The sequence below is a fragment of the Mizuhopecten yessoensis genome, unplaced genomic scaffold (assembly GCF_002113885.1).
Source record: "Mizuhopecten yessoensis strain PY_sf001 unplaced genomic scaffold, ASM211388v2 scaffold1313, whole genome shotgun sequence".
Lineage (NCBI taxonomy): Eukaryota > Metazoa > Mollusca > Bivalvia > Pectinida > Pectinidae > Mizuhopecten > Mizuhopecten yessoensis.
In genome coordinates, this window is record NW_018403984.1 from 336,326 (window position 1) to 354,676 (window position 18,351).

An 18,351-nucleotide genomic window follows, 5' to 3' on the forward strand; every position below is an offset into this window, starting at 1 on the left:
GGGGGGGGGAGGGGGGGTCTGAAGGCCAAAAAACTCCTCTGGATCCGCCACTGTTAAACAACAGCAATTACAAAATAAATATAAAGTTAGCATATCAAATCACTTCTGCAGATGTGAATCGTATACCTATGATGGTTTAGCTTTATTTTTTTTGCACATTGTGAAAAAGCTGTTTTCCATTTTCTTCATTATTATATTGTTTGTTTGTGTTAACGTCTTGTTAACAGCTATGATAATTCAAGGACGTGTCAGGTTTGAGTGGTGGCGTAACCGGAGTACCCGGAGAAGAACTACCGACCTGTGACCAGTACCTGGTGACTGCCCCATGTTGGCTTCGAACCGGCGACCCATTGGTGGAGGGCTATATGTGACTCGGCCACATCGACACTCATTTATTGTACGAATTTCAACTGGTCTTAACACATTATGTTTGGTATAACAGTTATTATAAATAAAATCTATAAATCTTAATATGCATATTACATTTTTTACAAAACATTTTAGTCAAAATCTCCTGTATTATTGTTCAACTTGTTTCCCGAAAACTTGTATCGAACAAAAGCGACGGGCAAAAAGACGTCGAGAACAAAATAATGTCGTCACGTTACCGTAGCCACAAAATGGCGCAAACATTTTTGGAACCCATTCTTGTTTCAATTCGTTGATTTCATCAGTCGATAACAACCGAGGAGTTTCTGCCAAAAGAGTTCTAGCTTCTTGGATAATGTAACATCTTGTATCATAATCATAATGTAAAATACAGAAGGAACCTTGTACTGCATCGCGTGATACACTGACTGTATCACTTAGTAAGATTTAACAGGACATACATACCCTGACTGTATCACTTAGTAATATTTAACAGGACTTACACCGCCTGTATCACTTAGTAAGATCTAACAGGACATACATGCAATGACTGTATCACTTAGTCAGATTTAACAGGACATAAATACACTGATTGTATCACTTAGTAAGATTTAACAGGACTTACACCGACTGTATCACTTAGTAAGATTTAGCAGAACATACATACACTGACTGTATCACTTAGTAAGATTTAACAGGACATACATACACTGACTGTCTCACTTAGTAAGATTTAACAGGACTTACTAAGTGATACAATCAGTGTATGTCGTGTTAAATCTTTCTAAGTGATACAGTCAGTGTAAGTCTTGTTAAATCTTACTAAGTGATACAGTCGGTGTAAGACCTGTTAAATCTTACTAAGTGATACTATCAGTGTAAGTCCTGTTAAATCTTATTAAGTGATACAGTCAGTGTATGTATGTTCTGTTAAATCTTACTACGTGATACAGTCAGTATATGTACTGTTAAATCTTACTAAGTGAGACAGTCAGTGTATGTATGTTCTGCTAAATCTTACTAAGTGATCCAGTCGGTGTAAGTCCTGTTAAATATTACTAAGTGATACAGTCAGTGTAAGTCCTGTTAAATATTACTAAGTGATACAGTCAGTGTATGTGTGTCCTGTTAAATCTTACTACGTGATACAGTCAGTGTAAGTCCTGTTAAATCTTATTAAGTGATACAGTCAGTGTATGTCCTGCTAAATCTTACACCGACTGTATCACGTAGTAAGATTTAGCAGGAAATACACTGACTGTATCACTTAATAAGATTTAACAGGACATATACTGACTGTATCACGTAGTAAGATTTAACAGGACATACATACACTGACTGTATCATGTAGTAAGATGTAACAGGACATACACTGACTGTATCACTTAGTAAGATTTAACAGGACTTACACTGATTGTATCACTTAGTAAGATTTAACAGGACTTACGCTGATTGTATCACTTAGTAAGATTTAACAGGACATACATACACTGACTGTAACACTTAGTAAGATTTAACAGGACTTACACTGACTGTATCACGTAGTAAGATTTAACAGGACTTACACTGACTGTATCACTTAGTAAGATTTAACAGGACATACATACACTGACTGTATCACTTAGTAAGATTTAACAAGACTTACACTGACTGTATCACTTAGTAAGATTTAACAAGACTTACACTGACTGTATCACTTAGTAAGATTTAACAAGACATACACTGACTGTATCACTTAGTAAGATTTAACAGGACTTACACTGACTGTATCACTTAGTAAGATTTAACAGGACATACATACACTGACTGTATCACTTAGTAAGATTTAACAAGACTTACACTGACTGTATCACTTAGTAAGATTTAACAAGACTTACACTGACTGTATCACTTAGTAAGATTTAACAAGACTTACACTGACTGTATCACTTAGTAAGATTTAACAAGACTTACACTGACTGTATCACTTAGTAAGATTTAACAAGACTTACACTGACTGTATCACTTAGTAAGATTTAACAAGACTTACACTGACTGTATCACTTAGTAAGATTTAACAGGACATACATACACTGACTGTATCACTTAGTAAGATTTAACAAGACTTACACTGACTGTATCACTTAGTAAGATTTAACAAGACTTACACTGACTGTATCACTTAGTAAGATTTAACAAGACTTACACTGACTGTATCACTTAGTAAGATTTAACAAGACTTACACTGACTGTATCACTTAGTAAGATTTAACAAGACTTACACTGACTGTATCACTTAGTAAGATTTAACAGGACTTACACTGACTGTATCACTTAGTAAGATTTAACAAGACTTACACTGACTGTATCACGTAGTAAGATTTAACTGGACTTACACTGACTGTATCACTTAGTAAGATTTAACAGGACTTACACTGACTGTATCACGTAGTAAGATTTAACAAGACTTACACTGACTGTATCACTTAGTAAGATTTAACAGGAATTACACTGACTGTATCACTTAGTAAGATTTAACAGGAATTACACTGACTGTATCACTTAGTAAGATTTAACAGGACAGAGATCGAGTAAGGAACTTCCACCCGGGATCGAACCAGTTACCCCAGCTTCCTCGTCCGCCTCTCTTCCCACATCATCGATGTCCAGTGGTTACGCCCACTTTCGCTCTCTGCACCCCTGGAATATGTCATAGCAAAATTGAAGGCTGAGTGTGCGCCACCTTGTTGATGAGACTAGAAGACTAGTTCGATCCTTTGATATACATCAAAAGAATCTCGCGGCTGTGTAACGGTAAAATTTGACAGGCTTTGAAGTCGAGCGTCTCTCCTTTGTAATCTTCAATGTACATTGTATATCAGCCTAGCGATTGGTCAGAATTGTTTCCCGAGACCAATCAAACAGCTATTTTTGTGCCTTCAATTTTGCCATGACATATTCCAGGGGTGTAGAGAGCGAAAGTAAGCGTAACCCCTGGAGTATCGAGGATGCTCTACCCATTGAGCTATCCCCTCTAGGGCGAAGCTTCTTGGCGAGCTTAATCCTATATATATATAATTATAAAGCCTGTTACATAACAATAGATTATATTATATTCACACTAAACCAACCAATTAGAAAGCAGGTGGCTGTTTGTCGTAAAGGCATGACTGAGTTAGGTCGTGTTACATGCACATCAACCATACAGCAATCGATCCTTGTCCATCGTTCAAGAGGAAGGTGGAAAATCTGTTCACATATTTAAAAGCAAATAAACAGAATAATATTGGTGTCTTGGTGTCTTGGTGAATAGGTCAGTAATATTCCATTCGTGGATAATGACCCGTTTCCACATTTTTTTAAAATTCACTAGTGGAAATATTTGTTAGCTGGTATTCAGAATGACTCTTATTCATCAAAACCAGAGCCAAGAATATCCCATATATATCACAGCAACTAGAATAACGCTAATATGTATGGATTTATTTTATTAAATAATATGTAATAAAATCTATTTATACAATCATGTATTAGGTTGGGACACGCATAATGAAGATAAAGGGCCGTACGATATACTGAATGTGTTGCGACCCTTTCAGATGTGTCTACGGGAATACAGCTGTAAAACGTTTTGTTGAAAGCAACATTCGACAAAAATGTCATCCCAACAATATGTATACAAATTCAATCAGATGCAGATTATGTGTACCCCCAAAGGATCCCCACCTCATCGAAAGGAATTGTTACGCTCCACCAAGCATGGAATGCTAACGTGCTATTTTGTGACACAGTAACTGGTGGTCCCATATTTGTGAATAGTAGGGCTATTTGGTAACGGTTATAAATAGCATTTAAAGTCGGGTTGTCCAGTCACATGGTCCCTCGTGTGTACCTGTAGATGTTGTAATACACAAGTGATTTACAGTTTAGATAGGCGAACCTAGGGAATGGCACGTGACCTGTCAGCTCATGGAGGCCCTGCCCTCTTCCCTCTCGGAGATCCACCGCGAAGGTAGGTTGGGTCACAAAATAGCACGATTGATCACAGACGTTACATGTATACGTCACTGGATGGACCGATAAGGAGGGTAGTGTGAGTGGGTAAACATGATCTCATATAAATTCGCCATACTTACCACAATGTAAATAGATATAAAAACGGAATAAATAAAAAGTAGAAAAGGACAGCTCTGTTTGCACAGTTATTGTATACGCAACGAAAATTAAATGAAAACAATAAAGAGGATAGTTCTGTGACTTTTTGTTTCTCTGAAACCAGTGATGATCATATACGACCTACAAGGTAGTGCCAATGTCTGACTATGGTTATACAATTGTAACATCATACTTTAAAATTCTAGCTGATGTTTTTATTCGAGAAAAAAAGTGAAACAAATCCCTTTGATTTTAACATATATTGCAATCCATATGAATTTGCATATCGCCCAAATAAAGGGGAGGCACTAAATCTGCTGTCTATTGTTACCGTTAATTTTCTGTATTACAATTATTATTTATTAATTGTCAATTGTTGTTTTGATTTTACAATTCGCAGTAATATTGTAGTCTAATTTTAAAAAGACTGAACATCCATTGCGATAGTGTATGAGCTGCACGAGCTGACACAGTCAATGACGGAGGAATAGAGAAGAACGAGAGCGGCACAGTCAATGAGGGAGAAAAGGAGAAGAAAGAGAGTGGTACAGTCAATGACTGAGGAATAGAGAAGAACGCGAGTGACACAGTCAATGACGGAGGAATAGAGAAGAACGCGAGTGACACACTCAATGACGGAGGAATAGAGAAGAACGAGTTTGACACAGTCAATGACGGAGGAATAGAGAAGAACGAGAGCGGCACAGTCAATGAGGGAGAAAAGGAGAAGAAAGAGAGTGGTACAGTCAATGACGGAAGAATAGAGAAGAACGCGAGTGACACACTCAATGACGGAGGAATAGAGAAGAACGAGAGCGGCACAGTCAATGACGGAGAAAAGGAGAAGAAAGAGAGTGGTACAGTCGACGACGGAGGAATAGAGAAGAAAGAGTGGCACAGTTGACGACAGAGGAATAGAGAAGAACGGGAGTGACACAGTCAATGGCGGAGGAAAAGAGAAGAAAGAGTGGCACAGTCGACGACAGGGGAATAGAGAAGAACGAGAGTGGCACAGTCAATGACGGAGTAATAGAGAAGAAAGAGTGGCACAGTCAACGACGGAAAAATGGAGAAGAACGTGAGTGGCACAGTCAACGACGGAGGAATAGAGAAGAAAGAGAGTGGCACAGTCAACGACGGAGAAATGGAGAAGAAAGAGTCGCACGGTCAACGACAGAGTAATAGAGAAGAAAGAGTGGCACAGTCAACGACGGAGTAATAGAGAAGAAAGAGTGGCACAGTCAACGACGGAGAAATGGAGAAGAACGAGAGTGGCACAGTCGACGATGGAGGAATAGAGAAGAACGAGAGTGGCACAGTCAACGACGGAGAAATGGAAAAGAACGAGAGTGGCACAGTCGACGACGGAGGAATAGAGAAGAAAGAGAGTGGCACAGTCAACGACGGAGGAATAGGAAGAAAGAGTGGCACAGTCAACGACGGAGAAATGGAGAAGAACGAAAGTGACACAGTCAACGACGGAGAAATGGAGAAGAACGAAAGTGACAGTCAACGACGGAGGAATAGAGAAGAAAGAGTGGCACAGTCAACGACGGAGGAATAGAGAAGAAAGAGTGGCACAGTCAACGACGGAGGAATAGAGAAGAAAGAGTGGCACAGTCAACGACGGAGAAATGGAGAAGAAACAGACTGGTACAGTCAACGACGGAGAAATGGAGAAGAAAGACACTGGTACAGTCAACGACGGAGGAATAGAGAAGAAAAAGACTGGCACAGTCAACGACGGAGAAATGGAGAAGAACGAAAGTGACACAGTCAACGACGGAGAAATGGAGAAGAACGAAAGTGACAGTCAACGACGGAGGAATAGAGAAGAAACAGACTGGTACAGTCAACGACGGAGAAATGGAGAAGAACGAAAGTGACACAGTCAACGACGGAGAAATGGAGAAGAACGAAAGGGACAGTCAACGACGGAGGAATAGAGAAGAAAGAGTGGCACAGTCAACGACGGAGGAATAGAGAAGAAAGAGTGGCACAGTCAACGACGGAGAAATGGAGAAGAAACAGACTGGTACAGTCAACGACGGAGAAATGGAGAAGAAAGACACTGGTACAGTCAACGACGGAGGAATAGAGAAGAAAAAGACTGGCACAGTCAACGACGGAGAAATGGAGAAGAACGAAAGTGACACAGTCAACGACGGAGAAATGGAGAAGAACGAAAGTGACAGTCAACGACGGAGGAATAGAGAAGAAACAGACTGGTACAGTCAACGACGGAGAAATGGAGAAGAACGAAAGTGACACAGTCAACGACGGAGAAATGGAGAAGAACGAAAGTGACTCAGTCAACGACGGAGAAATGGAGAAGAACAAAAGTGACAGTCAACGACGGAGGAATAGAGAAGAAAGAGTGGCACAGTCAACGACGGAGGAATAGAGAAGAAAGAGTGGCACAGTCAACGACGGAGAAATGGAGAAGAACGAAAGTGACACAGTCAACGACAGAGAAATGGAGAAGAACGAAAGTGACATAGAGAAGAAAGAGACTGGCACAGTCAACGACGGAGGAATAGAGAAGAAAGAGTGGCACAGTCAACGACGGAGGAATAGAGAAGAAAGAGTGGCACAGTCAACGACGGAGGAATAGAGAAGAAAGAGTGGCACAGTCAACGACGGAGGAATAGAGAAGAAAGAGTGGCACAGTCAACGACGGAGGAATAGAGAAGAAAGAGTGGCACAGTCAACGACGGAGGAATAGAGAAGAAAGAGTGGCACAGTCAACGACGGAGAAATGGAGAAGAAACAGACTGGTACAGTCAACGACGGAGAAATGGAGAAGAAAGACACTGGTACAGTCAACGACGGAGGAATAGAGAAGAAAAAGAATGGCACAGTCAACGACGTAGAAATGGAGAAGAACGAAAGTGACTCAGTCAACGACGGAGAAATGGAGAAGAACGAAAGTGACTCAGTCAACAACGGAGAAATGGAGAAGAACGAGAGTGACTCAGTCAACGATGGAGAAATGGAGAAGAACGAAAGTGACACAGTCAACGACAGAGGAATAGAGAAATAAGAGAGTGGCACAGTCAACGACGGAGGAATAAAGAAGAAAGAGTGGCACAGTCAACGACGGAGAAATGGAGAAGAAAGAGACTGGTACAGTCAACAACGGAGGAATAGAGAAGAAAGAGTGGCACAGTCAACGACGGAGGAATGGAGAAGAAAGAGACTGGTACAGTCAACTACGGAGGAATAGAGAAGAAAAAGAATGGTACAGTCAACGACGTAGAAACGGAGAAGAACGAAAGTGACAGTCAACGACGGAGGAAGAGAGAAGAAAGAGAGTGGCACAGTCGACGATGGAGAAATGAAGAAAAACGAGAGTGGCTCAGTCAACGACAGAGAAATGGAGAAGAACGAAAGTGACATAGAGAAGAAAGAGAGAGGCACAGTCAACGACGGAGGAATAGAGAAGAAAGAGTGGCACAGTCAACGACAGAGGACAAGAGAAGAAAGAGAGTGGCACAGTCGAAGATGGACAAATGAAGAAAAACGAGAGTGGCTCAGTCAACGACAGAGGAATAGAGAAATAAGAGAGTGGCACAGTCGAAGATGGACAAATGAAGAAAAACGAGAGTGGCTCAGTCAAAGACGGAAAAATGGAGAAGAACGAGACTGACTCAGTAAACGATGGCGAAATGGAGAAGAACGAAAGAGACATAGAGAAGAAAGAAAGAGGCACAGTCAACGACGTAGAAGTGGAGAAGAACGAAAGTGACACAGTCAACGACAGAGGAATAGAGAAGAAAGAGAGTGGCACAGTCAACGACGGAGGAATGGAGAAGAAAGAGACTGGTACAGTCAACAACGGAGGAATAGAGAAGAAAGAGTGGCACAGTCAACGACAGAGGAATAGAGAAGAAACAGAATGGCACAGTCAACGACGGAGGAATAGAGAAGAAAAAGAATGGCACAGTCAACGACGTAGAAATAGAGAAGAAAGAGAGTGGCACAGTCGACGATGGAGAAATGAAGAAAAACGAGAGTGGCTCAGTCAACGACGGAAAAATGGAGAAGAACGAAAGTGACACAGTCAACGACGTAGAAATAGAGAAGAAAGAGAGTGGCACAATCGACGACGGAGAAATGGAGAAAAATGAGAGAGGCACAGTCAACGACGGAGAAATGGAGAAGTAAGAGAGTGGCACAGTCAACGACGGAGAAATGGAGAAGAAAACGAGAGGCACAGTCAACGATGGAGGATGGAGAAGACAGAGAGTGGCACAGTCAACGACGGAGAAATGGAGAAGAACGCAAGTAACACATTAAATTGTAATCGGTTCATACTTCATCCTCGATATCCAAGGGTTCCGCGCATTTTCGCTCTCTGCACACGTGGAATATGTCATAGCAAAAATGACTACTATTGAAGGATAAGAGAGAACTCTAAACATTCGCTGAATCTCATAATGATCATATTGTGTATCTTTATAACTGACAAATCTTTTGTGCCTATAGGAATGATTCCTCTGATTTCCGTTCTAGGTGTACCGGAGTTATGTCCCTTATATCAAATCGATCTTGATTTTGTCAAAAAAAAAAAAAATTGAAAGAAATATTGCTGATCAATCATTGAACTGTTCAAACTCACAAACCTGTTAATTGATCACCCATTCCCCCTCCGATCCTTTAAATTCTGAAAATTACGATCTAGGTCAAATTGATCGAACAATTCAGACTCTAAAACGGTAAAATATAATAAATACCGGTTCCCGGGGTGGGGGGCTATAGGTTTGCACTCTGGAGTAACCAGATTTGGTGTACAAGGACAACTTGGGATGAAGGAGTGCAGGGTGAAAGAATTAGGTCACTGTGACCAATGACTTGACCTTTGACCTTAACCTTTGAAAATAGTTTGTCTGGGGCATATCTTCTATACTATTTCACCTGGAGTAACCGGATTTGGTGTACCAGGACAACCTCGGGATGGAGGAGTGCAGAATGCAAGAATTAGGTCACTGTGACCAACGACTTGACCTTTGACCTTAACTTTTGAAAATGGTTTGTCTGGGGCATATCTTCTATATTATTTCACCTGGAGTAACCAGATTTGATGTACCATGACATCTTGGGATGGCGGAGTGCAGAGTGCAAGAATTTGGTCACTGTGCCAAATGACTTGACCTTTGACCTTAACTTTAGAAAAAAAAATTGTCTGTGGCATATCTTCTATGCTTTTTCACCTGGAGTAACCACTTTTTGTGTACAAGGACATCTGGGGATGGCGGATTGCAGAGTAGTACGTATCAGGATACTTTCCTAACAGTAGGTACATCCTGACATAAGTGTACCGTTTGTTAAATATAGAAATCATTACCGGTTGGGGACGATGGATTGCCTTGTTAATATCCTGTTATTTTATTTAAGATGATTTTATTTTTTATTGAAACACCGTTTTTAGAGACTGCACCTGATAGCGCTTTGAACAACTTGATAAATTGCCTCTGATGCATAAATAACTACCTAGATCTACATACGTTTGGATCTTCATAATATTAATTTTAAAGTTTTAAAGTGCAGTGTCATATAAATCTTCACATTTTCGCAGAGTTCACATTAATTTAAAAGAAACAATTTATTGTCATTGATAATTGAAAGAAAAAAATAATCCGATGTAAGACGTCGATATCAGAATGAGGAAACTGTCAGTCAGATTATTGTTAAGGTATGCGATGGAATAGGATCGTTTTTTTGTAAAACACATTATTTCTGGTGATCGTTTTTGTTGTCTGTATCAAAAGTTATAATCTAGAACTGAAAAGATGTCTGCCATTACTACGGTAGTTGAGCTTGATTTGACAAATGACAAGCTAGAAGAGCAGTTCCTTCCTGATCCAAGATTTGGTGAACTTTTGAGAAGTTTTGTTTACCCGGTTCATGATTTGACGATCATTTCAAGAAAGTTTAGGAAGAGCATTGCCTTCCTGATGACGGATTTGCTCAACATTTACGAAAAGAGCATTGTTTTCCTTCTGTCAACTTTAAAGACATTTTGAGAAAAGCATCGTTTTCGGCAATTGAAAAGAGCATTGCCAGTTTTGATGAACATTTGGGAAGAGGATTGCTTCCCTCTTACTGGATTTCATGAACCTTTGGGAAGTTACCTTCCTGGTGCCGGAATTGCCTTCCTTCTGCCAACCTTGATTAAGATTTGAGTAAAAGGTTTCAAGTTTTGCTGTCAAAATTGATGAACATTTGAGAAGAGGATTGTCTTCGCCGCGCTACGTTTGCTGTTCAAACATTTGCCGAGAGCATTGCTTTCCCGTTGACAGATTTAATGAATATTTTAGAAGAGCAATACTGTCCCGGTGCTGGATTTCACGAAGATCTGAAAAAATTGCTTTCTCGTTGCAGGATTTTAATGAACATTTGAGAATAAAAATAAATCTCCAGAAACACATGAGGGCTAATGGACACATACAAAGAACTTTGCCCAGTAACATGTAGACCTTCACAATCCTCAATATTCAAGGTTCATGTCACGGAATGTAAGAGAGTGCAACTGGAATTTTGAACATGACCTTTTCAAGAAATATGCTTCAATGTAAATATCAGTTTAAGATTTCTTCTTTTTGCTTCCATACCAATGCTCATCAAAGACTTCATTGCCCTTGATAATACAGGACAAATTATAGCCTTTTAATGACTATTTTTTTGAAAAGTGTATTGATGTTCTGTGTGCTATATTGTGAACAGAAAGGTTCAAGGTCAAATTTATAGCACACAGGCCAAGGTCAAATATGGTAAAATTCAATTCCTGTTCCCTGTATCAGTTCTGATCGGCTTCACAGATGTGTATCGCCACATAATGACCGGTTAAAACGTTAAGCACACTTTGATGGTTCAAAGATGAATTAATTTACTACTTGTCTAAAATACCCGCTTATACATGAAACATGACTAGACAATGTGGTGTATGCCATGTTTAAGCCTGTGGTCCAATTATTGTAATTCTTCTGTGGCAATACCTTACGAATGGCTTCCTGTGTTTAATGAAACTTCAAAGGAAATATGCTCACAGGGCAATTTATAACTTTGTGGAGATAATATAACAAAATTCAGTAACAGAAACACATTTCCCTTTAACCCATTCTATGGCAAGCCAACTTAACATTTATTCAAGGAGCAATGTCGATCCTGTATTTCAAAAAAATATATAAGATATCTTATATAGTATATGAGATATCTTATATAGTATATGAGATATCTGATATAGTATATGAGATATCTTATATAGCATATGAGATATCTTATATAGCATATGAGATATCTTATATACCATATAAGATATCTTATATACCATATAAGATATCTTATATCGTATATAAGATATCTCATATAGTATATGAGATATCTTATATATTATATAAGATATCTTATATAGTATATGAGATATCTGATATAGTATATGAGATATATTATATAGTATATGAGATATCTGATATAGTATATGAGATATATTATATAGCATATGAGATATCTTATAAAGCATATGAGATATCTTATATAGCTATATGACATATCTAATATATTATATGAGATATCTTATAAAGTATATGAGATATCTTATATAATATATAAAATATCTCATATAGCTATATAAGATATCTCATATACTATATAAGATATCTTATATAATTAAAGTCTTGTTACTAAATAAGATATCTTATATAGGAACGAGATTTTAACAAAATGTCAAAAATGAAGTCTCCAATGCAATCCTGAATGTGCTCCGAATGATTCTCGAGGGAGAAATTAGTTTCTGGTTTTTAATGCCACAAAATCTCATTCTATATCAGATATCTTATATAGCAACGAGATTTCAATTATATAAGATATCTTATATAGCTATATGACATATCTAATATATTATATGAGATATCTTATATAGAAAATTAAATGAGATATCTTATATGCGATATAAAATATCTTATATAGTATATATGATATCTTATATACTTATATAAGATATCTCATTTAATTTCTATATGAGATATCTCATTTAATTTCTATATGAGATATCTCATATAGGATATAAGATATCTCATATGCTATATAAGATATCTTATATAATTCGATGAAATACAGGATCGACATTGCTCCTTGAATAAATGTTAAGTTGGCTTGCCATACCATTCACCCCTGATCTCACATTTGCACCTTACCAATTAAGACTTGGAAAGTCCAGTTTAAATGTAAAGGATTGAATAAGTTTACAGATTCAACAGTAATTTGGAATTAGCCAGAAAGTGTGAAAATTCAAACAGCATTCAAAGTGAGTTTCAATTTTCTTTGTAAATCGTGAAATAAAAAACACAAATAATGACGTAAAAAACATAGCAACTCTTTATTCTGAAATAACAGAACAAGATATGAACATACATACAAACTGACACTTTATACGAAAAACATTAATTCTGAAAAAAATAAATGGATCACAATAAACAAATATGATATGAATGTGATTATGTCAATGCATAATAGTGATTAAAAATTCTCCTCAACCTATCATCCTTGTAGATTGTAAGGAGGAATATAAAATAGGAAATAATATCCACAATGAAACCGATAATTAATTCTATCCCGTCCGTCGCACCAGACATCTCAACAGTACCACGACACATTACAGGGATGACTTGATGAGCTACGGAAAAGATACACAAATAATTACTATAAATTCATAGCCACAAGTCAAACCTATACCAAAACAATTTACATATGATACACATGGAATACCCTATCGCTGATATCTGTCTGCGAATCATATGTCACACACATTTGACAACAAAACTACTGACTTCCTGATCACAAATATCTGTAGGGATAGAGAGATTCAAGGCCAAAGACCAGGTCAAGGACATTTAAACATGTTAATATTAACCCCATACAGATCCGGACAGACAGGTATACAACGACCCCATACAGATCCGAACAGACAGGTATACAACGACCCCATACAGATCCTGACAGAGAGGCATACAACGACCCCATACAGATCCGGACAGACGGGTATACAACGACCCCATACAGATCCGAACAGACACGTATACAACGACCCCATACAGATCCGGACAGACAGGTGTAGAACGACCCCATACAGATACGGACAGAGAGGCATGCAACGACCCCATACAGATCCGGACAGAGAGGCATACAACGACCCCATACAGATCCCGACAGACAGGTATACAACGACCCCATACAGATCCGGATAGACAGGCATGCAACGACCCCATACAGATCCGGACAGACAGGTATACACCGACCCCATACAGATCCGGACAGAGAGGTATACAACGACCCCATACAGATCCGAACAGACAGGCATACAACGACCCCATACAGATCCGGACAGACAGGCATACAATGACCCCATACAGATCCGGACAGACAGGTATACAACGACCCCCATACAGATCCGGACAGACAGGCATGCAACGACCCCATACAGATCCGGACAGAGAGGCATACAACGACCCCATACAGATCCCGACAGACAGGTATACAACGACCCCATACAGATCCTGACAGAGAGGCATACAACGACCCCATACAGATCCCGACAGACAGGTATACAACGACCCCATACAGATCCTGACAGAGAGGCATACAACGACCCCAAACAGATCCGGACAGACAGGTATACAACGACCCCATACAGATCCGGACAGAGTGGCATGCAACGACCCCATACAGATCCGAACAGACAGGCATACAACGACCCCATACAGATCCGGACAGACGGGTATACAACGACCCCATACAGATCCGGACAGAGAGGTATACAACGACCCCATACAGATACGAACAGACAGGTATACAACGACCCCATACAGATCCTGACAGAGAGGCATACAACGACCCCATACAGATCCGAACAGACAGGTATACAACGACCCTATACAGATCCGGACAGAGAGGCATACAACGACCCCATACAGATCCGGACAGACAGGTATACAACGACCCCATACAGATCCGGACAGACAGGCAGTCTTTTAGGAATACAGACACACAATTTAAGTACACTGTAAACGTATGAACAGAGAAATTGGTCTCTGAAGACAGGAAAAGGGTAATTTGATTAAATATGAGAATGGGTAGGAAAAGCTGATGTTTAAGACTTGCAAAACTATTTTTTAGGGGTATAACATTTTGTCATTTATTGTAGATGTCCTTGAAGCTAGGTGACAGTAAAGCAAAGTTTCACTGTTCACATAAATCGGCATATTTGTAAATTATACAGCACTGTACACATATGATACAACCTACCTAAACTTTTGCAGAATTTTGCAAAGTGAGTAGACTCCCTTGAACATTGGTATACTGTAAATAGCTTTCTCCATTTATAACAATACAATTAATACATTAATACTTAAATACACAATTCCTTTTTCTGATATGCACACCTAAATTCACAACATAAAACTACAATCTGGTCGACAGATTCACTGTCGACATCCACCATGACTGATTCATTCCCTGGTGTCGGGTATTACTGGCATAGGGCTGAACTACCAGCCATAACATGTCAATCTACCTCGATTTTTAACATGTCCAAAACAAAAATAGGTGATTGCAAATCAAATCATAGATGTTTTTTTCAACAACAAATTAAAAGATAGCAGTTTGAAATGATCAGTTCAGAGGTACCAGTACAGAATACGTTTCAATATTACTGTAGCCAATTCTACTCGGGTCAGCTTCACACATGTAGATAAAACAGTCCTTGCATCAAATTCTGACGAGACAGTTGTACATGACTGAATAATAAGTTTCTCAAATAGAAGAAAAACAAGTATTTGTTCAGGTATTTATCTTTTTTCCTTTCAATCTCTGACACGCTTATATAAATGTACAGCTATGCCTACTGGATATAGAAGTACATGTTTTCCATTTCCTCAAGGGAAGAGTCAGTTTCCTGATTTATGATTGCCCTAAATAGATCGAATGTACCTTTATTAAGCGATAAAATACGAGGTACTAATATTTGAATGTTACCTTGTTAACCACATGGCACTTTTTCTTTACACTGAACCAAACTAGTCCAATCTTATTCATACATGTTAGGCTTGCTAAGGCTAAAGTAATGGCATAGAAAGGGAAAAAATATTCTCTTAGTCAATAAAACTTAAATCTATATAACACTGGTTAGTACAGGGAAACTATTAAAAGTAATGTTTTGTCTACAATAAATATTATTTTACTTATATTTTCAAGGATTAAATTTGTCTTGTACATACATGACCCTTTTTTGGCGAAATCTAATCTCTAATTCTCACTGAATAAGGATGCAGAAAAGAAAATAGTATTACAGAAATTTTGAAAAAATTGTATTCATGCAAAAATTATTTACCTGTCTATTAAAAAAAAAAAAAGTATTTTTTTTCTATATGCTTGCCATTTAAAAACTTATTAACGGAACAAAAATTCATATATTCTTGTGATACAAACTAAGTCTACAGACATAACACTTTACATAAGCTACCGGAGAAAAGGTGTATGAAAGGTGGAAAATTTCTCTGTATATCGTAGATATACACTATATACCCACAGGTGTCTAGTCTACTAAACACAATACACCGGGTAGCTACATAGTGTACCAGATATACTATACATACAGGGACTCTTACCTACTCAACAAAAACAGTTCTACCTCAACACAATGAATATATTATAGAGATTGTAAACTACAGAGGATATAATTTTGTGATTTTTTTATTTATCCGTAACAATTAAAAAATTTAGATTAATATTTTGAAAAAATTGGACGATCATTAACAGTGTATCAGGCTAGGTTTAATCATCCTAGTTCTTTTTTTTTCATGTCTGATGATATAAGTTATCGAGTAGGGGAAAAAAGCAAAAGGAATCCAACAAAACATTTCAAAACATGCAGTTGTTTACTCTACCAGTATGTGACAACATTGAATCATAGCAATAGGTTCTAGATACAAATTCACAAACTTTTATAGCCAAGAAAATTACTTACTACAAAGTAGAATATTCACTTAGTATTTATAAGAGAAATTGATCACCACAATCCAACGACAGATTTCAGGTCACCTCTGCTTTCCTTTTTTTCAGAACAACTCCTTGATGTTGCCGTCAATACATCATGTTGATCATCCACCCCCCTTTTAATGCCATTTTTTTCTGGACAAGAAGTTGCATTATAAGTTTTATAACCAAGTTTGACTAAATAGCCGCTTACTGTAATTTGTTACTACAAAGTCAAATTAAGAGATATTTCAAACATTTTCCCAGTGGTGTGAACAGGAACAACAGATTTCGAGATTACAATGTTAAAAAATTATAACATAATAAGTATGTAAGACCACAATATAATGACGAGACATTGTCAGGGAGAATTAAAGCGAAACATGTAAAAGTGGGTGGGGCAGACGAAAGGTTAACTGAATTAAAACACAAATGATTGGTTGTCAATGATGTCGCTATGATGACGTCTCATTGATTTTTAAAAAGTGTATCGCAGCATGAATCACAACCTATGAGATGTGGCTTGAATGATGCAAGCTGTGTGATTAAACACAGCACGGAAACCCTAAAAGTCCCATTTAGATCAGTCTATACCGATTAACCTTCGTTATAATATATATGTACATCATGTGGTTTTGCATGTCAACCCACGATTATACTCCAAGATCGGTTTGTTTTGAAATTGTATTGAAAAACTTGTATAATCTGACCCAAAGGGATTACAACACCCTATCGTATCCAACATGATGCTGTATTTCTGACATTGTCTATGTGTTCTAGAACCCTGTCTAATCTGACCTATTTGTTATACTGTCCCGCTGAGTATCCGATTGGACACAAATTGATCATATCCACTAATAAACTTTGCCAGGTCACACCAACACTGTCCAAGCACATGTTACCCCAGAAAAAATAGGACAAGATATATTTTGTAAATATATTCAAAGCTTTGGGACTTTCAATGTTACAATACACTTATACATGTCTATGTACAGGCCTCAAAATATCCATAATGAAAATATGGGAAAGAAAATAATTCACTTCAATAGTTGAAATTGGTCACAAACAAATTTTGTTTAAACTTGATTCAACCTGAAATAACACATTCACAAAGCAGAACTTATACTTTTCAGAAATGTGTATTTCATCTCTGCTTGGACAAGATTTTCAGTTGTTCGACAAGTTACTGGTTGTATATCCCAAATGAGAGATCTAGGGCCCTCAATGAAGTTGACAGATTGTTATAAATATATATGTTATAATAGTAGAGTAATATGCACAGTGTAACACAGAAGGCTTGAGTCTCTTCCGTCGTCGTCGTGGTATTAGGCACGCCCGTGTTGCGCACTGAGGCATGGTCCCTTTATCCTCTCAGTAAGCCAACATCTGTTGCTCTCCATTTATAACATGTGACTTGAGCACGCCATCTTCTTCCACCGTTACCGTCTCCTTGCCATGTTCTACGACTCTACAAACATAATAATCGTCGTAATTACTTTTTACTGTATACCAAAAAGTTTCATCAAGAGACATATTTTAGGATCAAATCATTGTCTGTTGAGGTTTATGGGGTATAATCTCAATGGATCTTGAGGAAAATCATATTGATTGCAAAAAAGAAGACCATATCAAATTTGTTTCAGGACCCATAGGGGTTTATATCCATGATTCTCAATTGAACAGGATTCAATCCTTATATTCAAACTCAGTGTGATTTTAACAAAATACTGGACTGGTGTAAGTGGAACACAACAAAAGGTGAGGAAGCTTGTGATGTCATCACTTATTTTGTGACATCGTCCTGGTAAGATAAATAGT

At 38.1% G+C, this 18,351-nt stretch overlaps 2 protein-coding genes across 14 annotated transcripts in view; both read right to left on the reverse strand.

Moving 5' to 3' along the window:
- Positions 1-12,861: 12,861 nt before the first annotated feature.
- Positions 12,862-14,406, reverse strand: LOC110459351. Of its 2 annotated transcripts, none has more exons than XM_021511567.1 (2): positions 13,634-14,406; positions 12,862-13,563 (listed from the first exon to the last, which is right to left on the reverse strand). In XM_021511567.1, exons 1-2 carry the CDS (start codon positions 14,385-14,387, stop codon positions 13,385-13,387), a joined length of 933 nt encoding a protein of 310 aa, XP_021367242.1. In that variant the 5' UTR covers positions 14,388-14,406; the 3' UTR covers positions 12,862-13,384. The 2 variants fall into 2 exon arrangements, with proteins under 2 accessions (XP_021367242.1, XP_021367250.1); XM_021511575.1 differs by having other exon boundaries at positions 12,862-13,554; positions 13,625-14,406.
- The window catches only part of LOC110459365 (dnaJ homolog subfamily B member 6-like), a 67,817-nt gene continuing 62,327 nt past the window's right edge, over positions 12,862-18,351 (reverse strand). For all 12 annotated transcript variants that reach the window (XM_021511676.1, XM_021511659.1, XM_021511666.1 and 9 more), the window contains one exon: positions 12,862-18,001. In XM_021511676.1, coding sequence (XP_021367351.1) covers positions 17,905-18,001 — 97 coding nt within the window. In that variant the 3' untranslated portion in view covers positions 12,862-17,904. The remainder of the gene's footprint in view (positions 18,002-18,351) is intronic.

Excerpts from the sequence above, each read along its gene's own strand:
- LOC110459351 (XM_021511567.1), bottom strand. The coding sequence starts at position 14,387 with ATGCCTCTCTGTCAGGATCTGTATGGGGTCGTTGTATACCTGTCTGTT. Across the intron at positions 13,564-13,633 it reads GCATGCCTCTCTGTCCGTAT|CTGTATGGGGTCGTTGTATA; the intron begins CTGTATGGGGTC and ends GTCTGTTCGGAT.